Source organism: Oncorhynchus mykiss, chromosome 1, assembly GCF_013265735.2.
Source record: "Oncorhynchus mykiss isolate Arlee chromosome 1, USDA_OmykA_1.1, whole genome shotgun sequence".
Taxonomy (NCBI): Eukaryota; Metazoa; Chordata; class Actinopteri; order Salmoniformes; family Salmonidae; genus Oncorhynchus; species Oncorhynchus mykiss.
Window position 1 is genome coordinate 41,537,152 of NC_048565.1, and position 26,075 is coordinate 41,563,226.

Below are 26,075 nucleotides of genomic sequence, written 5' to 3' on the forward strand. Positions count from 1 at the left end.
CTCGTTTGTTTTGTGTTCTCATTTTGAAGATGAATAGCTAGTTACAGGAGATGCAATGACGTATTGATTTCTCGCAGAAAAGTCATTAGATAACCTTCTCGCAGAATGTTGTTCATTGAAACAGACAGGATATCTCATCAACATGCTGTCAAGAGGTAGTCTGGCCCCCCATATCTGTTTACTCCGTCTTGCCAACTGCGATGGCCGTTGTTTGGTGTGACAATGACCATGGGAGTTGGCAAGAAAGCACAACCAGATGTGGAAACAGGCTAGTCAAGATGAGAGAGGAGACTAGACGAACATGCTTTGGGTGAATGGTGTACTAGGACCAGACAGTATGGAAGTATAGAGAGGCTTTCCATCTAAGTCAATTGTTCGTGACTATTGGAATCAAATGGCTGGTGTATTGTCAAATGACTGTCTATATATTCCTTAGGAATATAAATTGTTACACATGTATGCACTCTCATTTCCTTTGCCATTTGTCGGCATATGGGCATATTGGAAGTTCCTTCTTTCAGTGCTAAACAATTCCCCCAAATTCAGTTTCTTTCCTGGCCCTTTATACACTGAGCAGTAGGGGAGTTTTCAGATGTAATGGAAATTGTACTGGCTTGCAAACGGGTACAAAGGACTGAATGTATTCTTCATTCGCATGGCTCTCTCCAGGTGGCAACCCACTCCTCCAGTGCAGCAAGGTTGAAAGAGGCAGAACGCTTTGAATCCTCGACAGGTGGAATTCATGAGTTTTGTTGATGCGTGTTTGTGCATGTGCAGGTAGTCCCTTTGTGTGTGTCTGTGTGAGATCCTGGTTGGTTGAAATTTAAATGGAAGTTTAAAATGAACGCGTTACTGTAAGCAAAAACGATACATTCTTCTCCTTACTGGGATGTATAGACTACTACTATGCGCAGTTTGATGCATAATTCTTTCTGTGTCGTAGTCTAAATTTCTTTGTGCGTGTGCTGGCATGCATGCGCGTGTGGTGTGCATGCATTTGTGTGTGCATACATATGTGCGTGTGCTTGCGTGTGAATGTGTGTGCGCTTGTGCACGTGTGTATGTACAGTATGTGCGTGTTTACAATATGTGTGTGTGACTGATAGCGTGTTGAAATGCTCTCTCCCTAGACCGTGTTCTATTACTTATCCAAGCAGACACGTGCAGAGTGTGTAGAGATGTGTAGAGATCTTTTCTCCCAGGGCATGTGTGATCTATCTCCGTTAGAGTGGTTGTAACCTCCAACTCCAAACACATTCCTGGGGCTGGTACAGTACTAACCCATTAAAGATTTGTGGTCGGTGGCCGTCATAGACCGTACTGTGGTTGCTGGGTATCCCAGGCGAAGACCATACTCCAGCACTTGTACAGTCATCCCAGGCATCTGTCCCTCTCCTCTCCTCTAACTCTAGACATTTCACTCACAGCTGTATTTCTACCACTACAAATATCAACGCATGAGAGAGACTAAAGCTGTCATCTACTGCACTGTATGTTCTGCTTTCCCTTCTCTCTTAATTTCTACATCACTGTTTCTCAGGCTAGCTCCATCATGTCTGATCCCTCTCTGTATACATATGGCCACCATCTGTTCTGGCAGGGCGATGTCGGAGCCCAGAGTGGGCCAGCTCCGTATCCCACTGGAGACCACGTGCAGTATCAGGGTTAACCCCTTACTGACATACACTATATACGTATATACATGTATGTGGATGCCCCTTCAAATTAGTGGATTTCAGCCACACCCGTTGCTGACAGGTGTATAAAATCAGGCACACAGCCATGAGATCTCCATAGACAAACATTGGCAGTAGAATGGCCTTACTGAGGAGCTCAAGGACTTTCAACGTGGCACCGTCATAGGATGCCACCTTTCCAACAAGTCAGTTCTTCAAATTTCTGCCCTGCTCGAGCTGCCTCGGTCAACTGTAAGTGCTGTTATTGTGAAGTGGAAACGTCTAGGAGCACGTAGCGCGTAAAAATTGTCTGTCCTCGGTTGCAACACTCACTACCGAGTTCCAAACTGCCTCTGGAAGTAACGTCACAAACCTAAGGTCACCATACGCAATGCCATGTGTCGGCTGGAGTGGTGTGAAGCTCGCCGCCATTGGACTCTGAAGCAGTGGAAACTCGTTCTCTGGAGTGATGCATCACGCTTCACCATCTGGCAGTCCAACAGATTAATGCATAGTGCCAACTGGAGGAGGAATAATGGTCTGGGGCTGCCCTTTCCTGTTTCAGCACAACAATGCCTCCGTGCACAAAGCGAGGTCCATACAGAAATGGTTTGTCAAGATCGGTGTGAAAGAACTTGACTGGCCTGAACAGAGCCCTGACCTCAACCCCATCGAACACCTTTGGGATGAATTGGAACACCAACTGCGAGCCTGGCCTAATCGCCCAACATCAGTGCCTGACCTCACTAATGCTCGTGGGTGAATGGAAGCAAATCCCCGCTGCAATGTTCCAACATCTAGTGCAAAGCCTTCCCAGTAGAGTGGAGGCTGTTATAGCAGCAAAGGGGGGACCAACTCCATATTAGTGTCCATGATTTTGGAATGAGGTGGTCGACGTGCAGGTGTCCACATACTTGATACAGTACAATCTGTTGGGCCATATAAAATCTGTTAAATTTTTTGCCTGATTACGATTTTTTTCCTGAATTCAGTTTTCTCTGGGTTTTTTTCCCCTGTTTGAGTCACACATTTCTAATAGAAAAACAACCAAATTGGATGTTCTAAGTCCACAACAATGATTAAACCACATCAGAAAACGACTTTTGATGTCTGGGTAAAAACTCTACGAAATTTTATTTTTTGTGTGTAGATACCCTTGAAGAGACTTGCTTTGGTTAGAGGTGTTTCTGTAGCACACGTGGTTGCAAAATTGGCTAAACAAATCACCACTGGATTGATGCAAATAATCATGATATCATTCTGCCAGGTAGGCATGGGGTACTTTGTAGCTAGTTAACATTGTTTTTGGGAATGCTTTTCCATCTACCAGTCATCACATAAGCATCATCACTAACGTCTACAGAAAGTGGTAGACGAACGTGCATAAACAGACAGGGCCATTCCTGCGCCATTGCCTCGTCAGAAAGTTTATGGAAAACACTTATCCATTTTGTCAATGTCTTATCATAATCTTGGGCAAATTATTATTAGTAGTATAATTTCTTTTTGAATATTAAATTCAGTACGTTTAGTAGATTTCCTACTAAGTTCAAAACATTTTGGAATATTGTTGAATTACGTTTTAATGTCTGGATTCTGTGATTTCGTCCGCGTTCTCAGCGTGACGGATTTTATAGGGCCCTGAATCTGCAAAGATGTAAAGGTAGAATAGGATATACTCTGTCTCTTTCTCTCTTTTCTCTGTCTTTCTCTCTCTCTACCTTATTCTTATTTTTTCATGTGTTTTTACATATAGACTTTTCTCTTTCACTCACTCTCTTTCTCTCTCTCGCCCTCTATCTCTTTTTATTTTGTTCAAGTCACATGAACAATTCACATTATTACAAGTTACATTATTCATCTTCAAAATCCCCTGCAACATTGTGCACAGTACACAGAGCACAGAGTGACCTAGCAGACAGAAAATTCTCTATTTCAGTGTCGTCCCTGCTCTGTGGCGAAACCTAGGGAAACTAGTCCCATGGACCTGCAGAGTTTTCTGGGGGAGAACCAGGCTCCGTGCATCCCTCTAAAATAGATTTAAGTGCAGGGTAAAGCCACATCGAAGTCACAACTCCAACAGTCAAGTCTGGGAAAGTCAGAGAGGCAGGGCCTGTTCCTGCCCCTGCATGCTAGGCATTCAGCCCTACAGACAGGGGGCGGTAGAGATAGACAACACAGCTAGGACAGTTATGACTGCATTGGCATGTGATATTACTTCTTCACATGATGGGGAAAGTCAAACTGCATACTGCAATGGTGCACCTCAGCCTACTGTAGTAACCGTGCTCTGTTCCCGCTTTTCTCCCGACATTTTGGTTGTTGTTTTTCTTCTATTAAGCCTATATAGTAGCTCAGATGGATGTGTGCTCATAACATTGATTACTTCAGCAATGAGTTCATAGTCAATGTTTCAGTGACATCGACAAACTAAACAGTAATCGTTTTTTTGTTTTTTTTAAGTTACTGTAACTACTATGTACTCCCAGTTGCAGTAGAACAGACTCAGTGTTCCAAACCATTGCTTTTAATGTACCAGATCTTTTCTATGAGGCTGTATGAGACTGTCCACTTTAAAACAACCCTATTATTGAGTACTAAGCATTCATCATAGAGAGATGGGGGGGCTCCTGTATACATAAATGTATTCATTCTTCAGTAAAGACTTGCTTGCCTGGAGGATCTCTCTCTCTCTCTCCCTCTTTTGTTCTCTCTCTCTCTCTCTCCCTCTTTCTTTCTTTCTTTCTTTCTTTCTTTCTTTCTCTCTCTCTCTCTCTCTCTCTCTCTCTCTCTCTCTCTCTCTCATGCATTAAACCTCATGACTCAGTTGCTCACACATGTGGATTATTTGAATAGCAATAGCAGTCACTTGGCACAGGTACACTGTTAGAAAGAATTGTGCTATCTAGTATAGAGGTCGACCGATTATGATTTTTCAATGGCGATACCGATTATTGGAGGACCAAAAAAGCCGATACCGATTAATCGGCCAGTTGTTGTTGTTGTTTTTTTTTGTAATAATGACAGTTACAACAATACTGAATGAGCGCTTATTTTAACCTTTCTGATCTCCCCATCCCGGATCCGGGTTCGTGAATACAGACTCAAGCTCATTACCATAACGCAACGTTAACTATTCATAAAAATCGCAAATGAAATGAAATAAATATGCTAGCTCTCAAGCTTAGCCTTTTGTTAACAACACTGTCATCTCAGATTTTCAAAATATGCTTCTCAACCATTGCAAAACAATCATTTGTGTAACAGTATTGATGGCTAACGTAGCATTTAGCATTAGCATTCAGCTGGCAACATTTACACAAAAAAACAGAAAAGCATTCAAAAAAATCATTTACCTTTGAAGAACTTCAGATGTTTTCATTGAGGAGACTCTCAGATAGCAAATGTTCAGTTTTTCCTGAAAGATTATTTGTTTAGGACAAATCGCTCCGTTTTCTGCGTCACGTTTAGCTATGAAAAAACCCCTGTATCCAGGATTGTGTAAATCTATCAGCAAGCTCATTAGCATAACACAACGTTAACTATTTATGAAAATCGCAAATGAAATGAAATAAATATGCCATCTCTCAAGCTTAGCCTTTTGTAAACAACACTGTCATCTCAGATTTTCAAAATATGCTTCTCAACCATAGGAAAACAATCATTTGTGTAAAAGTAGCTAGCTAGAGTTAGCATTTCGCGTTAGCATTTAGCGTTAGCATTAGCGTTAGCATCCAGCACGCAACATTAACAAAAACATAAAAGCCTTCAAATAAAATCATTTACCTTTGAAGAACTTCTGATGTTTTCAATGAGGATACTCTCAGTTAGATAGCAGATGCTCAGTTTTTCCAAAAAGATTCCTTGTGTATTAGAAATAGCTCCGTTTTATACATCACATTTGGCTACCAAAAAAAATCCATAAATTCAGTCCTCAAAACGCAAACTTTTTTCCAAATTAACTCCATAATATCGACTGAAAACATGGCAAACGTTGTTTAGAATCAATCCTCAAGGTGTTTTTCACATATCTCTTCATTGATACATCGTTCTTGGAAACATGCTTTCTCTCCTGAATCCCAGGAGAAAATGCCTGCACCTGAAGATTACGCACAAATTTAGACAAAGGACACCGGGCGGACCTCTGGAAAATGTAGTCTCTTATGGCCAATCTTCCAATGATATGCCTACAAATACGTCACAATGCTGCTAAGACCTTGGGCGAACGACAGAAAGTGTAGGCTCATTCCTTGCGCAATCACAGCCATATAAGGAGAGAATGGAAAACAGAGCTTCAGAAATTCTGCTAATTCCTGGGTGATGCATCATCTTGGTTTCGCCTGTAGAATGAGTTCTGGGGCACTTACAGACAAAATCTTTGCAGATTCTGAAACTTCAGAGTGTTTTCTTTCCAAAACTGTCAAGAATATGCATAGTCGAGCATCTTTTCGTGACAAAATATCGCGCTTAAAACGGGAACGTTTTTTATCCAAAAATGAAATAGCGCCCCTAGAGCTCTAAGAGGTTAACTTAAAATAATACATCAATAAAATCAATTTAGCCTCAAGTAAATAATGAAAAATGTTCAATTTCATTTAAATAATGCAAAAACAAAGTGTTGGAGAAGAAAGTAAAAGTGCAATATGTGCTATGTAAGAAAGCTAACATTTCAGTTCCTTGCTCAGAACATGAGAACATATGAAAGCTGGTGGTTCCTTTTAACATGAGTCTTCAATATTCCCAGGTAAGAAGTTTTAGGTTGTAGTTATTATAGGAATTATAGGACTATTTCTCTCTATACCATTTGTATTTCATTAACCTTTGACTATTGGTTGTTCTTATAGGCACTTTAGTATTGCCAGTGTAACAGTATAGCTTCCAGTCCCTCTCCTCGCTCCTCTCTGGACCTGAACCAGCAACAGCCACCATCGAATTAGCGTTACCCATGCAGAGCAAGGGGAACAACTACGAGAAGGCTCAGCGAGTGACGTTTGAAACTCTTAGCGCGCGTTTGAAACTATTAGCGCGCGCTACCTAGCTAGCCATTTCACTTCGGTTACACCAGCCTCATCTCGGGAGTTGATAGGCTTGAAGTCATAAACAGTGCAATGCTTGACACACAACGAAGAGCTGCTGGCAAAACACACAAAAGTGCTGTTTGAATGAATGTTTACGCGCCTGCTTCTGCCTACCACCGCTCAGTCAGATACTTAGATACTTGTATGCTTGTATGCTCAGTCAGATTATATGCAACACAGGACACGCTAGATAATATCTAGTAATATCATCAACCATGTGTAGTTAACTAGTGATTATGATTGATTGTTTTTTATAAGATAAGTTTAATGCTAGCTAGCAACTTACCTTGGCTTACTGCATTCGCGTAACAGGAGTGCAACGAGAGAGAGGCAGGTAATTATTGCGTTGGACTAGTTAACTGTAAGGTTGCAAGATTGGATCCCCCGAGCTGACAAGGTGAAAATCTGTCGTTCTGCCCCTGAACGAGGCAGTTAACCCACCGTTCCTAGGCCGTCATTGAAAATAAGAATGTGTTCTTAACTAGTTAAATAAAGGTATACATTTTTTATTTTTTTTTCTAATCTGCAAATCGGCACCCAAAAATACCGATTTCTGATTGTTATGAAAACTTGAAATCGGCCCTAATTAATCGGCCATTCCGATTAATCGGTCGACCTCTACGTCACTACAGTCCCTGGTTTAATTCCAGGCTGTATCACAGGTAGGCCGTCATTGTAAATAAGAATTTGTTCTTAACTGTCTAGTTAAATAAAGGGTAAATATATATACATAAATATATATATTATTAAACCCTTTGAAGAACCCTTTTAAGTTCCAGGTACAACCTTTTTGGTTCCTTTCCACAGAGGGTTCTACATGGAACCCAAAAGGCTTCTACCTCAAACCAAAAATGGTTCTACCTAGATCCAAAAAGTATTCTCCTATGTGGACAGCCGAAGAACCCTTTTGGGAACCTTTTTTTGTAAGAGTGTAGTTAAAGGCATATAGATGCAAAGGCTGAAATGTATATTTTCAAATGCCTGGTTTTTCAAACCTATAACACTCAATGGTTGGATAGGTGATACCCTGCGGTTACTGGATCCCACTGCTGCCACCAAATGTCAGAGGGACCTCTGTCATTGCAAAACAGAATCCTCTGTCATTTGTAAAACAACAACTTCAGACAATACAAGTTAATCATCTGCTCTCTGATGGGTGGCTGAATATTGCCAGGTTTAATCCACAGCACGGTGACAGGGACATCATCAGGAGAGGAGTGCTGGCATGGCTTTTTGTCACGCACAGAGAGAGAAAAAGTGGGTACTGTATTGTGGTTGTGGCTGGTGTGTGTGTAAGAACTCGAGCAGTTTTTCCCTGCGGGCTGTTGCTTCACTGGTTTGCATTAGAATGCAGTGAGTCACCTTGCCACAGCCAAGCCTGTGAGCAGCCTACACTTCACTGTCAGCTGGTGCTGCACCATCACTGCATGATTCTGCACCCTGCGTCATAGTAACGTCAGGGAAGTTACTGCCAAAAGCTAATTTGCACATTTGCAAGGTGTTTTTCAAGCAAACACTCCTACATATAAATCAATTAATACATTGGAAAATTACATGCTCAAAAACTGAGGAAAACAGGTTTTGTGCTTCAGGACATTGATACAGGTCTTTACTTTGGCCAAGTTTCACAGTAAACAACTCTCTAGAGCCTGTTGGTAATCCTGACTTTTCAATGATCTTCTGAGTAAAGCCTTTCCAGCTCCAGCAGAACTGTGTTGGTCTGACTGAAGGACGGCCAAGGGATGGAGAGACAGACAGAGGGACCCGAGAGAGAACAGGAAGTAGTCTTAACTCGCTCATCAGTATGTCTGGCCCTTTTCTCTCCTTCTCTTCTCCCCTCCAGTCTCAGGTCTGGCACAGGCTGGACACCCATGGGCTAAGTGGATGTTCAGGTCATGTCCTGCATGTTGTGGTCCTCTGGGAAGAGGGTGCCAGCCAGCACAGCCAAGCTTATGACTTGCCTGCCCCCCTTTTTCTCTAAAAACAAAGAGTCACACACTCCATATGTATAACCACCCAGTAATTTATTAGATAAAAAAAAATAAAAAAACATTTTTTCCACAATTTCAAGAATGACCCACCTAACCAAGGTGTCAGAGGAAATACCATTCAACTGGTGACAGCCTGCAGGCACCTGGCCCAACACAAGGAATTGCTAGGGCACGATGAGCCAAGTAAAGTCCCCATGGCCAAACCCACCCCTAAGACAGATGACACTGGGCCAATTGTGCACTGTCCTATGGACCTCCCGACCATGGCTGGTTGTGGCACAGCCCAGGACTGAACCTGGGTCTGTAGTAACACATCTCACACTGCGATGCAGTGCCTTAGATTGCTGCCCCACTCGAGAAGGCCCTATACTTTAGTGTTTTTGGAACTCATAGCATCCCCCTGAGTCCTCTTGGGGTTGCCTTTTCTAGGTTTTAGTGCACGATACTAGACACTTACCCCCATAAAAATGCGGCTGTTGTTACTCTCCCCACACAAATGATTGGTGTGTTGATAAATCACTGCACGTCAAAGTTGGAGGAACATGTGGTAGCCTAACAGCTCTCCCTGAGATCCCCATTTAGCTAGGTACTGTATATAATGGTGTGAAAGTGCTGGCAGGCGAGGGCGAGGGCGCGGGCTGGGGAGATGCCAGGACAGCCCCACACTGCTTTAAGTGCTTAAAGCTGGATTACCTGGCGCTTCGCACACGCTGCAGTTAAAGGGGCCACATTGTCATCTAGAACGATATTAAAGAAGGTGTTTCAGAGACATCCATGATATGCCCAGGTGGTTGTTGAAGGAAAATTGGTTGTTTCTTTGCCATTGGTCTACTGTAAGGTAGCCTGGTCCCAGATCTGGTTGTGCTCTATTGCCAACACCTACAGTCATTGTCATGATTTGCACAAACAGATCTGGGACCAGGCTACCTGTAAAGGGTAGTACCAACCAAGGCATTGGTTGATACTGTAAAGTTAGGTTTGGTTGGTGCTGCATCAGACATCTGACCCTATCCTAATATAGCAGATGACTGGGTCTAGTGTCCTTTGTTAGAGGGACATGTGTTTGTACGTGGTCCAAGGTAGTGTACCTGACAGAGGTGTACAATGGGAGGGGTCACGGATACTGAGCAGTGCACTGTGGCTCTGCATCACACAACACCTGTTCTACCTGCGTCACGGCCCTCCATCTCCATGGTGACTGAGTTTGATCAGTTCAATATTCTGACCATCGCGACCCTGAAGGAGAAAAACAAAAAAATAAGAAATGTTTGGACTCTCAAAACAGAGGCCTCAGATAATTTAATATGTGTAACACATTAGTCTAATCATGTCCAATGGGTCAGAGGAGGATTACTAAATTCCCTTAAAGCCTGTTTATTCCTTGGAGACTGATGACTAGTGTACTGTATACTGCAGGGCTAGGCAGCAAGTCAATTGAATTAGCTGCATATTGAGAATGAGGAAGTGTTTGAACCAAAGCTACTTTCCCCTCTGCCTAGGGAGAATAGAGCCATTGGTTACAGCCATTTTTTAAATTTGACACACTGCAGGTGTGAGTGGGGGGGGGGGGGGGGGGGGGCGAGCATAGCACTGCGCTGCTATGGAAAAATATAAAATGTGGAAGTCTGAAATGGGACGGAAAGCAATCTGCCTCATCATCCCCTGAGCAGGAGAGAATGACTAATGTGCTTTGTGGCAGCAGCCATGATGAAACTGCCTCCACGATATTAGTTTAGGTAGAATACTCCATCTGAGCCAAACTGAAGAGGGATGGTTACAACATAGAAATAAGCACATACCCCGATATCTGCAGAGCTAAATAGACGTATTTTAAATGAGGACCTATAATTTAACATGGCCACCTAATGGTTCAAATCTTAATAAAGAACACAATGAGCAAGTGTGGAATCGTGATAAAGTAAGCTGTCTCACGGCCATGGTGGAAGTCGACATGAATATCCAGAATGGGATCCACAAAAACAAGAAAAGCTAGATTTTAAAAAACTGTTTAGCAAACACTCTATACATTATATCACATCTATTTACCGCTGAGCTGCGCTTAAGAATGCCTCACAACAAGCATCTTGAATTGAAAATGGCGGACGGAGACAGGGAGATAACTATCACCAGCAGTCTACCCCCTTCCTGAAACAGACATGCATAAATATCAGTTGGTAACCGGATTGGGTCATACCAACTCACTTCACTAGAGAGGAGACATTATCTCTCTAAAATACATCACAGTAGCCGTAATAAATGTGATGGCATTCCAAATCCAACTGCCGTACAATCAACTTAAAATAAAACAGAGCTCTTACATGTACAGCATATTATCAAAGTAACAAAATAGGAAGAAAGTAAACCCCTGTGTCCTAATTGGCGCCTTTAAACTGGGTATGAATCACACCCAATCCAGCGCGTACGAAGCATAATAGCAAATGTTTGGACAGAAATTCGGCAACAGGTAGAGTTTACCTGGTAGACAGTCAAATCAAAGCAGGCACCATCCCGCATCGTAACAAATCATCTTAGAACCTTTTTTTATTTATTTATCTCTACGCAATAATATTCTTATGAAGCACCGGCAGTCAAATGTGACATTTCTGAAATGTTGTCTATCCTCTCCCTGCTCCAATGCCTCGAGTTGTAAACAACAAACAATTACACCCTATCTCATCGACAGAGACTGCCAGGTGGTGTTCCTCACACACAGTGACTGCTTGCGTAGACAGAAACACAATACACTCCTCAATGTCCCCTCCACAAAGATGGCTGACCATGATCTTTGGGCCAAACCGTTCACCTGTTGCAGTACAGTACAAACTGACATATTTAATGAACATTAGGCTTTCCTGCGATGGAAAAGTCACTTCTCCTCAATAAAAAAGTACCCACTTGTGCTGTATTATTCTTCCTGCATAGGATTATTGTAATTTTCTAGTTTTAGCTTATTTTCCATTTTGTGATCCAATAAGTATTGATCCATCATGAGACTGTCTACTGTTTTTACGCATTTGTCTGTTCTTAACCACCTGTCTCTTTTCTCCTTCCACTTCTTCCCTTTCATCCTACTCTTGTTCTCTCTCTCTCTCGCTCTCTCTCGCTCTCTGTCCCCTTCCTTTCTCTCTCCCTCCTCCAGGTGTGCTAAGCCTACCAGAGAGCCTGACTCTGCATCGGGACCAGCAGCGGTCAGGGAAGAGTGGGGAGGGCCATGCCTACAGTCAGTCGGAGCTACGCTCCATCGAGCAGTGCCTGCTAGCCACACGCGTAGGCAGCATCTCAGAACTCAGTGAGTACACTCAGACATAGATTGGGTTTTTACACTACTTTTTACATATGTTGTGTTTATGTGCGTGTGTGTGTGTGTGTGTGTGGTGTGTGTGTGTTACAGCATGTTAGAGTTAGCCCACTCAGGTCTCACTTTACCCAAGCAGAGAAATTACACATGAAGCATCCATGAAAATATGATTTGCCTTTCAAGATGTACCAACAGAAGTCCTGATAACGAAGTCAATGTCAGAGTATTTTAAATCGATGCATTATTCAAACAATTTAAGGAGATATACATATGCTTTCAGGATCTTCTTTCCCCATGTTGAAATCTGTTGTAAGTCTTTTTGAATTCTAATGTGTTTACATTTTGTGTTGAATGTGTATTTTATATAGTATTATTCAGGGCTCATTTGGAAAAGAGACCTAGGTCTCAATATGTCTTCCTTGTCAAAATAAATCTTTTATTTTTTTTAAATAAAATAAGATGTACGTATCAAATCCAAGCTTATTGGTCGCTTACACAAGTTTGCAGAGAAATGCTTGTGTTTCTAGATCCAACAGTGGAGTAATACCTAGGAATATATGTGTTTATGGGTCCCATTATGCCTGGCGAAAACCCAAACACTGCATTCCACAGTAAGAACCTTAAACCAACGGTCAAGCATGGTGGTGCTAGTGTGATGGTTTGCAATGCTTTGCTGAATCAGCACCTGTACGACTTAAGGCATAGAAGGAACCATGAATTCTGCTCTATATCAGAGAATTCTACAGGAGAATGTCAGGCCATCTGTCTGTGAGCTGAAGCTGAAGTGCGGCTGGGTCATGCAGCAAGACAATGATCCAAAACACACAATCAAGTCTACATGAAAATGGCTAAACAAGCATCACATTTTAAGTTTTGGAATGGTCTAGTCAAAGTCCAGACTTAATCCCATTTGAAATGTTGTGGCAGGACTTGAAACGAGCAGTTCATGCTTAAAAACCGACAAATGTTGCTGAGTTAAGACAGTTTTGCATGCAAGAGTGAGCTTAATTTCTTCCACAGTGATGTGATAGACTGACAGGAAGCATTTGGTCACACACAGTCATTGCAGCTAAAGGGGGCACAACCAGTTATTGAGTGTAAGGGGGCAATTAGTTTTTCACACAGGGGAATTAGATGTTGCATAACTTTCTTAATGAAATAAATAAAATAAGTATAATTTTTTTTGTAATTTGTCAACTCAGGTTCCCTTTATCTAATATTAGGTTTTGGTTGAAGATCTGAAAATATGCAAAGATAGAGAAAATCAGAAAGAGGGCAAATACTTTTTCCCTTCACTGACTAAACTCATTGGCCACCTCGTTCACGAAAATGGTTCGCTCCTACAGACAGTGATTCACATGGCCTTGGCTTGCTACAGTGCCTTGCGAAAGTATTCGGCCCCCTTGAACTTTGCGACCTTTTGCCACATTTCAGGCTTCAAACATAAAGATATAAAACTGTATTTTTTTGGGGACACAATCATGAAGTGGAACGACATTTATTGGATATTTCAAACTTTTTTAACAAATCAAAAACTGAAAAATTGGGCGTGCAAAATTATTCAGCCCCTTTACTTTCAGTGCAGCAAACTCTCTCCAGAAGTTCAGTGAGGATCTCTGAATGATCCAATGTTGACCTAAATGACTAATGATGATAAATACAATCCACCTGTGTGTAATCAAGTCTCCGTATAAATGCACCTGCACTGTGATAGTCTCAGAGGTCCGTTAAAAGCGCAGAGAGCATCATGAAGAACAAGGAACACACCAGGCAGGTCCGAGACACTGTTGTGAAGAAGTTTAAAGCTGGATTTGGATACAAAAAGATTTCCCAAGCTTTAAACATCCCAAGGAGCACTATGCAAGCGATAATATTGAAATGGAAGGAGTATCAGACCACTGCAAATCTACCAAGACCTGGCCGTCCCTCTAAACTTTCAGCTCATACAAGGAGAAGACTGATCAGAGATGCAGCCAAGAGGCCCATGATCACTCTGGATGAACTGCAGAGATCAACAGCTGAGGTGGGAGACTCTGTCCATAGGACAACAATCAGTCGTATATTGCACAAATCTGGCCTTTATGGAAGAGTGGCAAAAAGAAAGCCATTTCTTAAAGATATCCATAAAGTGTTGTTTAAAGTTTGCCACAAGCCACCTGGGAGACACACCAAACATGTGGAAGAAGGTGCTCTGGTCAGATGAAACCAAAATTGAACGTTTTGGCAACAATGCAAAACGTTATGTTTGGCGTAAAAGCAACACAGCTGACTGAACACACCATCCCCACTGTCAAACATGGTGGTGGCAGCATCATGGTTTGGGCCTGCTTTTCTTCAGCAGGGACAGGGAAGATGGTTAAAATTGATGGGAAGATGGATGGAGCCAAATACAGGACCATTCTGGAAGAAAACCTGATGGAGTCTGCAAAAGACCTGAGACTGGGACGGAGATTTATCTTCCAACAAGACAATGATCCAAAACATAAAGCAAAATCTACAATGGAATGGTTCAAAAATAAACATATCCAGGTGTTAGAATGGCCAAGTCAAAGTCCAGACCTGAATCCAATCGAGAATCTGTGGAAAGAACTGAAAACTGTTGTTCACAAATGCTCTCCATCCAACCTCACTGAGCTTGAGCTGTTTTGCAAGGAGGAATGGGAAAAAATTTCAGTCTCTCGATGTGCAAAACTGATAGAGACATACCCCAAGCGACTTACAGCTGTAATCGCAGCAAAAGGTGGCACTACAAAGTATTAACTTAAGGGGGCTGAATAATTTTGAACGCCCAATTTTTCAGTTTTTGATTTGTTAAAAAAGTTTGAAATATCCAATAAATGTCGTTCCACTTCATGATTGTGTCCCACTTGTTGTTGATTCTTCACAAAAAAATACAGTTTTATATCTTTATGTTTGAAGCCTGAAATGTGGAAAAAGTTCGCAAAGTTCAAGGGGGCCGAATACTTTCGCAAGGCACTGTATATATATATATATATATTTTTTTTTTTTTTTTTTTTCTTCAAACATTTTTCAAAACCTGTTTTTGATTTGTCATTATGGGGTATTGTGTGTAGATTGACAAGGGATATTTATACATACATACATTTTTTAAAATAAGGTTGTGACGTAACAAAGTCTGAATATTTTCCGAAGGCACAAAAAAATATATAGAAAGGTAAAATGTCAAATGTTGGTCCCGTGTTTCATGAGCTGAAATAAAAGATCCCAGAAAATGTACATACTCACAAAAAGCTCATTGTTCTCAAATGTTGTTCATAAGTTTGTTTACATCCCTGTAGTGAGCATTTCTCCTTTTTCAAGATAATCCATCCACCTGACAGGTGTGGCATATCAAGAAACTGACTAAACAGCATGGTCATTACACAGGTGCACCTTGTGCTAGGGACAATAAAAGGCCACTCTAAAATGTGCAGTTTTGTCACACAACACAATGCCACAGATGTCTCATGTTTTGAGGGAGTGTGCAATTGTTATGCTGACTGCATGAATGTCCACTTGAGCAGTTATTAGAGAATTGGCAGTGGAACCAGCCCAGGACCTCCACATCCGGCTTCTTCATCTTCGATGTCGTCTGAGACCAGCCACCCGGACAGCCGATGAAACTGGGTTTGCACAACTGAAGAATTTCTTGACAAATTTCAAATTGTCAAAAGCCATCTCAGGGAAACTCATCTGCGTGCTTGTCGACCTCACTAGGGCCTTGACCTGACTGCAGTTCAGCATCGTAACCGACTTCAGTGGGCAAATGCTCACTTTCGATGGCCAATGGCACGCTGGAGCAGTGTGCTCTTCACGGATGAATCCCAGTTTCAGCTGTACTGGGCAGATGGCAGACAGCTTGTATGGTGTCGTGTGGGCGAGGGGTTTGCTGATGTCAACATTATGAACAGAGTGCACCATGGTGGAGGTGGGGTTATTGTATGAGCAGGCATAAGCTTTGGACAACAAACACAACAGCATTTTATCAATGGCAATTTGAATGCACATCACCTCATGTTTCAGCACGATAATGCCTGGCTCCATGTCGCAAGAATCTGTACACAATTCCTGGAAGCTGAAAATGTCCCAGTTCGTCATGTTCACCAGACATGTCAACCCTTAAGCATGTTTGTGAAGCTCTGAATCGACGTGTATGACAGTGTGTTCCAGTTCCCGCCAATATCCAGCAACTTCGCACAGCCATTGAAAAGGAGTGGGACAATACTCCACAATTAACAGCCTGATCAACTCGAAGGAGATGTGTTTTCTGATCCACCATCTTCCCTGTCCCTGCTGAAGAAAAGCAGGCCCAACCCATGATGCTGCCACCACCATGTTTGACGGTGGGGATGGTGTGTTCAGCTGTGTTGCTTTTACGCCAAACATAACGTTTTGCATTGTTGCCAAAAAGTTCAATTTTGGTTTCATCTGACCAGAGCAACTTCTTCCACATGTTTGGTGTGTCTCCCAGGTGGCTTGTGGCAAACTTTAAACAACACTTTTTATGGATATCTTTAAGAAATGGCTTTCTTCTTGCCACTCTTCCATAAAGGCCAGATTTGTGCAATATACGACTGATTGTTGTCCTATGGACAGAGTCTCCCACCTCAGCTGTAGATCTCTGCAGTTCATCCAGAGTGATCATGGGCCTCTTGGCTGCATCTCTGATCAGTCTTCTCCTTGTATGAGCTGAAAGTTTAGAGGGACGGCCAGGTCTTGGTAGATTTGCAGTGGTCTGATACTCCTTCCATTTCAATATTATCGCTTGCACAGTGCTCCTTGGGATGTTTAAAGCTTGGGAAATCTTTTTGTATCCAAATCCGGCTTTAAACTTCTTCACAACAGTATCTCGGACCTGCCTGGTGTGTTCCTTGTTCTTCATGATGCTCTCTGCGCTTTTAACGGACCTCTGAGACTATCACAGTGCAGGTGCATTTATACGGAGACTTGATTACACACAGGTGGATTGTATTTATCATCATTAGTCATTTAGGTCAACATTGGATCATTCAGAGATCCTCACTGAACTTCTGGAGAGAGTTTGCTGCACTGAAAGTAAAGGGGCTGAATAATTTTGCACGCCCAATTTTTCAGTTTTTGATTTGTTCAAAAAGTTTGAAATATCCAATAAATGTCGTTCCACTTCATGATTGTGTCCCACTTGTTGTTGATTCTTCACAAAAAAATACAGTTTTATATCTTTATGTTTGAAGCCTGAAATGTGGCAAAAGGTCGCAAAGTTCAAGGGGGCCGAATACTTTCGCAAGGCACTGTATATATATTACATTTACATAAGTATTCAGACCCTTTATTTAGTACTTTGTTGAAGCGTGCAGCAGAGATGGTTGTCCTTCTGGAAGGTTCTCCAATCTCCACAGAGGAACTCTCGAGCTCTACCATCGGGTTCTTGGTCACCTCCCTGACCAAGGCCCTTGTCCCCCGATTGCTCAGTTTGGCTGGGTGGCCAGCGCTAGGAAGAGTCTTGGTGGTTCCAAACTACTTCCATTTAAGAATGATGGAGGCCACTGTGTTCTTGGGAACCTTCAATGCTGCAGAAATGTTTTGGTTATCCTTCCCCAGATCTGTGCCTCGACACAATCCTGTCTCTGAGCTCTACAGACAATTCCTTTGACCTCATGGCTTTGTTTTTGCTCTGACATGCACTGTCAACTGTGGGACCTTATATAGGCAGGTGTGTACCTTTCCAAATCATGTCCAATCAATTTAATTTACCACAGCTGGACTCCAATCAAGTTGTAGAAACATCTCAAGGATGATCAATGGAAACAGGATGCACATGAGCTCAATTTCGAGTGTCATAGCAAAGGGTCTGAATACTTATGTAAATAAGGTTTTTCTGTTTGATTTATTTTATCCATTTTAGAATAAGGCTGTAACAAAATGTGGAAAAGACCAAGGGGTCTGAATACTTTCCGAAGGCACTGTATATGTTTTTGTAAAAATCTTTTCCACTTGAGAATAGTGATCTCATTTATAATGATCTTAGGCCCATACACAGTACTGTATCTCTTCCCCTGGCATTTCAAAATACTGTAGTCATTCTGCCATTTTTGGGGGTGAGTGAGTGGGCCCTTAATTTGAAGAGACACACCGTTCAGTCTGAACGGTGTGTCTCTGAATGCTGAATGCTTGTCTGAATGCTGAATGCTTAACCGAGAAACAATCTGTGAAGTCCAGAAGTACGGCAGCCTCTAATCTAGTCAGTGTAGATATATAGAGCCATGTCATTCTAAGAACACATGCAGAAAGGCTCTAATGCAGTCTCTTTCAGATGTTCAGTTGACGTTTTGCCAACGTTGTTATTGCATATGACACAATGAGAGACCCAAAGCACCCTGTGTGTCCAGCGTCAACACATCATCAAAATGAACACTGATCCAATTCTCTTTTGGATCAGAATGGAGTCCCAGTCCCCAGCGTACAAAGCGCTAAGCCACATCAGCAGTGCTCTGTACATGGACTATTGATGGGTTCACTCCGGGACTCATTCAGCTCTGTTGACACTACAAATACAGTGATGCAGCCGCGGCGGCTAAGGATGCCTCTCGATGCGTCTCAAGCTTGTTTCCAAAGATAATATTAGCGCAGGATGTTTATCTTGTAAATAGACCGGATGACTGTAAAGCATACAGTATTTGCAAAGTTCAATCTGCCAAATGATTCATGGAGAAAAGCAGAAATGTCAGCAGACTAGCTATGAGACTGTCAGAGAGAGAGAGAGAGGGAGGGAAAGGGAGAGGAGAGAAGAAAGACAGATGAATGCATCTCAGATTAGTTTAAATGTAGCTAAACTGTAGCAAAGCCAATTTGCATATCCCAGGTACAGTGTTTTTCCAACGATATTTTATGTCCGTTTAAGAGGTATTGATTGTCCTCTTTCTTAGTACTGTCTTATTTATTTTGTATTAAATCCACGTTAGTGTATTTTAAATGGCAGTCTGTCAAAGTGCCCACAAAACGGGCTTTCGTCTCTGACATGATTCAACAATAACACAGAGAATCATCTGTCAATCATTGATAAAATGAGGTAAAGTTAGCTAAATCCTCCTCTGAAGAGAAATTGATCATGTAATTCTGTACATTAAACAGCAATGGCCTCCTATTCTTTGAAATGTCAATAGCAGACAGCTGAGGATATCCTATACTCAGCACACAAGCTATTTTCATATGGAAATATATAGATACAACCACTAGGTGAAAAGTACCTCAGGAAAAAATGTCAAAATAATGACCTCAGTGATTGCTTTTTCCACCACCAAAAAAGAGATGGATGTAGTAGTACTGAATCCCAGCTAGCTGTCTGCACTGGCACTCCCAGTACTTCTCACAACTGGAGAACTCAGAGTGTGACTGGACCGCCACCTGCAGTGAAGCATCACGCCAGGTAGAGGCAGCAGGCTGAAGAACATTAAGTCATGAAAATATTTGTTTTTTAGACAGTGACAGATTTAATAGTGTAGTATAGTCGGTTAGGTAGAAAGGGGCTCTTACTGTGTGAGTAATGAACTGTAGCAAAGGCCTGAGAGAGTGGGCTCAGTGGGGTTGAGGTGGGCTTCTGTGGGGGTGAGACCTCCACACGAAGAAGGTACTGGTGACCCTGTCCCCTGCATGGTACATACCGGTCGATTCTCTCAAATTGATTATTTGGATAGCAGAGCACAGCTAGTCTTAGGGTTGTTGTGACTAGGGCAGTCAAATTCCATGTGATCATTTAGTCACGGTAATTAGGCTTCTCCAAGATCTAATGCTTTTGATGGTCATTAGTAGCCTACAAAACCTGCCTGGTACTCAGCACTCTATTGGCCTTCTAATCACTCTGACATCAATGCAAATGTGATTGCAAATCTAATAAAAAATTCATCATGAGAGCCCATGAGCTCATGAGTGATGGCTTCTATTAAAAAGAGGAGGATCCCATCAGCTTTCTATAGGCTAGGCCTACTTTCCTAATACTAAGCACATTGCTTCTCTTTACAACAGGAGTATAGCCTATCTGGCTAGCATGACAATGAACCACGGGGAACAGCGTTTAAGTCCATAGATTACATGTTTTTTTTTCGAGAGAGGTGTATGATAATGGTCCATTCTAAATCAAAACAAATTTCACACATATATATTATTTAGTACATGTAAAGACACGTTTCAATCAACAGTCTGAGGGGTGACAATATTAGCCTATCACTTGTGAATGATATATATATATATGAATAATGCCCAGCTTGTGTGCAGTAAGGCAAGAAACAGCTTATGTAGCCTAGCCTATAGGCCTATATGTTTTGATAAGGTTTGCATCATAACTAAAGTGGCCAAATAAATTCTTAAAATTAAGCACATTAATCCGCTTTACAAGGGGTGTAGAGCCTAACTGGCAAGCATACGCACTATGTGAGTTTCAAGTTTGGGGAACATAATTTTCACCAAAAAATACACCTTTATAATAAAAGCATTACATGCATAATCGCATTTGCAATCACTTTTGAGAATGGTGTTTTCCCGCTAATTGATTGCATTTTGGAACATTGGCACTACTGCCGTGTGTGCATTGCTGCACTTGTAATGTGAAGAAATAGTCTAATAGTTTATCACCATTTCAAGCTAAACGTTTTGATTTGTTGCGTCAGCCTCATTGCTTAAAAAAGGTTTTTGTTGATGCTGGTGGTTGTATTCATTTGGGATCTATCGCATCCCACAAATGTCCCAGACTATGTTTGGAATATTTATTTTTCGCACAGAATACAAGAGGTCAACTTTTGTACTATGGGGGGTAGTAGATTGACATAGGCTAGTGCTTTTGCTGTTCATTAAGCCACCCATCTTGTTGGCTGATGAAAAGTAAATGTGGACAGTTCTTCCAGTATCTTCAAAATGCGCCTCTGAATTGGATAAGGACGCGCGCAGTTGCGTCCCCAATGTGTCTGTCTTCACTCGTAGCCTGTGAGAAAGACCTGATCACGTGATGGGAATTGGCTAATAAAAATGTAGCTATCTAAGAGAGCCATGCGAGTGAGAGTGGCTTCGGAGCACGCAGCCTGGAGAAGGGAATTATAATTCGTATATTCAGCCCAAGGGCACAACGGCCACTGGCTGCAAAAGTCATGGATTTTTTTTTAAGGGGAATTACGGCCACACAAAGGGGATGCTGCTGGGAAATTTGAGGTATTATCAAGTGCTTGTCAAATGTTGAATGAGAGACTGATTGTGTGCAGCCTACTCAAAAAAACCAAAGCGGAGCTCATGCCTTTCAAATGATCATTAGAGTCGCATCATGCAGCCTTAGAATGTATTAAAAATCTAAACATATAGCCCAAGGTTTGTATCACAACTAAAGTTGCATAAATACCTCTAAATTAAGCATATAGGAGGACCTGTTTCTTTGTTAAACACTGAACACAAAATAGCCGCGTGTGCGCACTCCCTCAAATTGTTTGGAGAAAATATCCTTTCTATTTTATTCAGCTTTGTTCAATTGTTTTCTTCATACTATAAAATAATATAAAATAATGCCTTGGAATTCTAAGCAAATCGTGTCTGCTAAATGAACTAGTGTAGCCAACAGCCATATGGCATAGCCAGATCAGGACCTAACATAAGGACAACTCAGAGGATGCTATTCTGTTCTCCTGAAATAGACTACATTTTCTTCATAGCATGTTTCTTTAGACCTGTCTAAAATAAATCATGTATTTATTGTGAAGGTGTAGGATATATTACATAGATTTATTAGACTTTTAAAAATGTAGATGTTCCAAAGGTCTGCATCAGTGGCTTGTAGGCACTACTGGCTGGCAAAATGTTACCACCAAAACTGAGTTCCAACCAGGCATTCTACATTCAAAACATGCTGTATTCAATTTTGATGTCATCATATTCAAAAGTAAATGTGTTTTTATCATTTAGTATCACCATGGCAATGGGTTTCAATAAACACTGGCTCTTATCAACCATTCTAATTCCAACATTCTACCTAATTGTTTGGTTTGATTGTGTGATGTCATCATGTCTTAATGTAGTTGTAATTTCATGCTGTCATATAAAAAAAAACATTGACCATGGAGTACAGTGACTAGATTGTATTGGGATGACATCAAATCCAAATGTTATTGTATGTTTGCCACCCAGAACCATCATGGCAGTGGCGTTTACAATCAATATACTGTACTGCCCTAGCCCGGGTTCCAGTCTGTTTCTGTTCTCTTGCTAACACGTTATGGAATTGTCATGTTTGGCATTTTAAAATTCATCACAGGACATACAGATACGTCAATATCAATCCCAGGCCTTTTTCTATCATTTTTATTTGTCCTGATGTCACAGTTGATGAAATCAGTATGTTGGTCCTCTCTGTCTTCCAAGCATTGATTTAGCAGAGCTCTGCCTAAGTGCAGGTTGTCCACAGTTCACACTGCTAATGGCCTTTCACAGAGGGAGAGAGAAGAGAGAGAGAGCGAGAAGGGCAACCAGTGAAGAACAAACACCATTGTAAATACAACCCATATTTCTTTATTTTTCCTTTTGTACTTAAAATATTTGCACATCGTTACACCACTCTGTTTTAAATGTCTTTAGCATTTTGGAACTTTTGTGAGTGTAATGTTTACTGTTCATTTTTTATGATTTATTTCACTTTTGTTCGTTATTTATTTCACTTGCTTTGGCAATGTTGACATATGTTTCCCATTCCAATAAAGCCCCTTGAATCAAATTGAATTGAGAGAGCAAGTGTTATGTTGGGAGTTACGAGTCATACCAGGACATGGGTCATCTTCTTGCAGTAGGGTGCTGAATGTGAATGTAAAGCCAAGACCTCAACAGTCAGCAGTGGACCTTACTACTACGCGTAGATAGATCCCTGAAGGAAATCGTTTTGGCAGCAGAGTGTCATTGCACTGTAGGATTTTTAATCTGTGCACTTGAGCACTGAAGGTTGCTCTGACTGAGAATGTTCTGGCATTCTTCCTGTACTGTACACACAGGCACAGATAAGCAGCAACATTCTCATCTTGATAATATCATTATGTTTGTCAGCTGTACTGTCAAGATAGCAATCACTCCTCTCTTTTCTTTTAATCTTATTTTGATCTCTAATAGGCAGAACCATCTGTTGGTTAATCACATGTAGGAATGTATGTCCTGGGTCCCTCTCTGCTTGCACTCAATGCACTGTGTGTGCTTCTATTAACTCTCCAGCAACAACATGTTGGTGTGTCTGTATCTGCATTCAGCTGCATGCACTAATAAAATAATAACAATCATTTGGTAAGTGCTTATATTTGACATTGTTTCACACAAGTGTGAATTGTAAGCTTGTGTGAAATGGAAATGTGTTCATCTATAATCTATAGCGCTGTGGCATGGTGATTTTAGGTCTCTGAGGGATTCACAGACAGGCCCAGCGCTAGGTCACTCTGTTCCCTTCTCAAAGCCTGCAGTATGACTCCTCAGCCCAAGAGCATTTAAGGAAGGACTGTAGTCTGTGATGTAGTGGTGCCCATGATGACTAAGACCATTTATGATGATGAGCTCTGATTTACTGTACTGCAATGTTTTCTTGATTCTGGCAAATCAAACCCACAGTTTAAGCTGTTATGTTCCTGTGCTTCTGTCAGAGCCTTGGAGAGAAGCGTCCTGGACTTACACAGGCCACTCACAATTAAACACGATCTTGGCTGATTGATAGCAAATCCTCCAAAATAGCTGTGATTTCACCTGTGCAAATGTGTAGACTACACTACACATTCTCCAACTGCAAAGACCAGATCTGATTAGAAGTTGTAGACAAACTATAGCCAATGCCATTTCAAATTTTTATCTAGCTAGCACTGGTAAATTAATAGTTTAGTCATGGCTCCAGTGAGACGTTCTCAGCCTCTACCCCATTAAATAGTCATTACACATCACGCTTGAATGAGGGCTTGGCTGTTATGTGGGCACTGAATAGCTGGTAACTGACCCCTCAGATGCCAACACTCATAAATCCCACTTGTAAATATAAGCAGTGCGATTGTACTCCTGAGAAGTTATCTTTTGATGAGAGAGCCTCGGCCTGTCGATGAAGGGGATGGTACCCTGTAGAACACTTGAAAAAAAGCATTACGAATAAGACTAGAACTATCTCTAGCCTGTCTGTCTCCTACTTCGGTGCTCATTGTTGATGTAAAGAATGAGCGTGGTTGGATGAGATATTGATTACTAGCAGTGGCTTGAATCCCATGAATAGACTAATGGCATTGTAGACTAGCTCTTGAGGCTAACACAAAGGACAGTCCAGTGTTCATGGTGAAATGGTAGCTCTTTTATTAGAGGACATGACAAAAGCTAGCAGATTCTCCTAGTTTCATTATTTCCATCTGAATCTGTATTTGTATTTAGTAGGGATCCTCATTAGCTAACGCCAAGGCAGTAGCTACTCTTCCTGGGGTCCAAACACATTAAGGCACTTACATTACATATAAATCAAAAGATAAAACAGTACATCATAACATTATTACACCACTACACATCTACAATACAAAAATGTATAATACCACCATACAACAATATTACAATGTACATGTGTATAGAAAGCGTATGCGAGTGTCTGTACTTTTGTATGTGTCTCTTCACAGTCCCCGCTGTTCCATAAGGGGTATTTTTATCTGTTTAAAAAAAATCTGATTCTACTGCTTGTATCAGTTATCTTATGTGGAATAGAGTTCCATGTAGGTATGGCTCTATGTAGTACTGTGTGCCTCCCATAGTCTGTTCTGGACTTGGGGATTGTGAAGAGACCTCTGGTGGCATGTTTTGTGGGGTATGCATGAGTGTCCGTAGTTTAAATAGACAGCTCGGTGCATTCAGCTCGTCAACACTTCTTACAAAAACAAGTAGTGATGAAGTCAATCTCTCCTCCACTTTCAGCCATCTGTAGCAGATGGGTGGTTGTTTTACTGCACTTCTAGAAGAAGCTCATTGTCTGTGAAGCCTATGGCACTGTGCTGTGCCAGACAGTATTGCTGTTGGGTTGTTGGGTTTAGTAATCTCAGTCCTCAGCCCGACGCCTGCCTGCCTGCCTGCCTGCCTGCCCGCCCGCCCGCCACCCCACTCCAGGAAATGTCACATGCCAGCGTCAATAAGAGATGAGAATGGCTATTACCCCATCGCCCTGAGCTGCCCACCTCAGTCCCCACTCCTTCCACTACACATGAGGGCACTATTAGCCTGGTTGCCATCTCTGTTCAGCTATTACATTCCACTCCTTGCCACTCCTGTCATTTGTCAAGGAGTGAAATGTTAGCTAAAAACCAAGACTAGGGCACTATTACACTGTATTCCCATTTGTACAATTAGTGTGTGTGTGTGTGTGTGTGTGTGTGTGTGTGTGTGTGTGTGTGTGTGTGTGTGTGTGTGTGTGTGTGTGTGTGTGTGTGTGTGTGTGTGCGTGCATGTGTGTGTAAGCTTTTATGCATGCATGTGCAATGTCATAGTGTTCCATACAATGCTGCACTGTTTCTCTTATCAGTCGAGCACTGACATCTTCCAGGTCTGCTGGCTGGAAGATAGACTGTTGATTCCAAGCATCCAATTCCCCCCTTTTAGTGATGCCTCCACATCTCTTATTGTCTCGGCAAAATGGAATCTTGGCAGAAGTCACGCCGCACAATTATGATGCTAAACAAGCCGTTTGTCTCTTTGAATGACTGTCCCCATAGAAGCATCTTTGTACAACTGCTACTTGTTGTTTCCACTGAATGAGTTTGGTGAGAAATAGATCCTTCTGAAAGAACACTCTTTAGTCTTTAATTGAATGCAATGTGCTGTGATTGGGGAACAGACCCTTATGTGTGGATGTGAAACCAATGGAACGTGCCATTACAGTATTACTTGGTTGACAAAGACTAGCACAATGTCATTCTATATCAGGAAAATATACAGTATGTTTGTCTGATGCATAATAATATTATATACATAAGATGTGTTTTTCTGTTGTATACAGTACCAGTCAAAGGTTTGGACACACCTACTCATTCAAGGG

General features: G+C 41.7%; 1 protein-coding gene across 2 annotated transcripts in view; it reads left to right on the forward strand.

Annotated features, from left to right (window-relative positions):
• btbd11b (BTB (POZ) domain containing 11b) overlaps positions 1–26,075 on the forward strand; it is a 131,761-nt gene that overhangs the window by 74,436 nt on the left and 31,250 nt on the right. For both annotated transcript variants that reach the window (XM_036977555.1, XM_036977566.1), the window contains exon 2: positions 11,885–12,034. In XM_036977555.1, the coding sequence (XP_036833450.1) occupies positions 11,885–12,034 (150 nt within the window). The remainder of the gene's footprint in view (positions 1–11,884; positions 12,035–26,075) is intronic.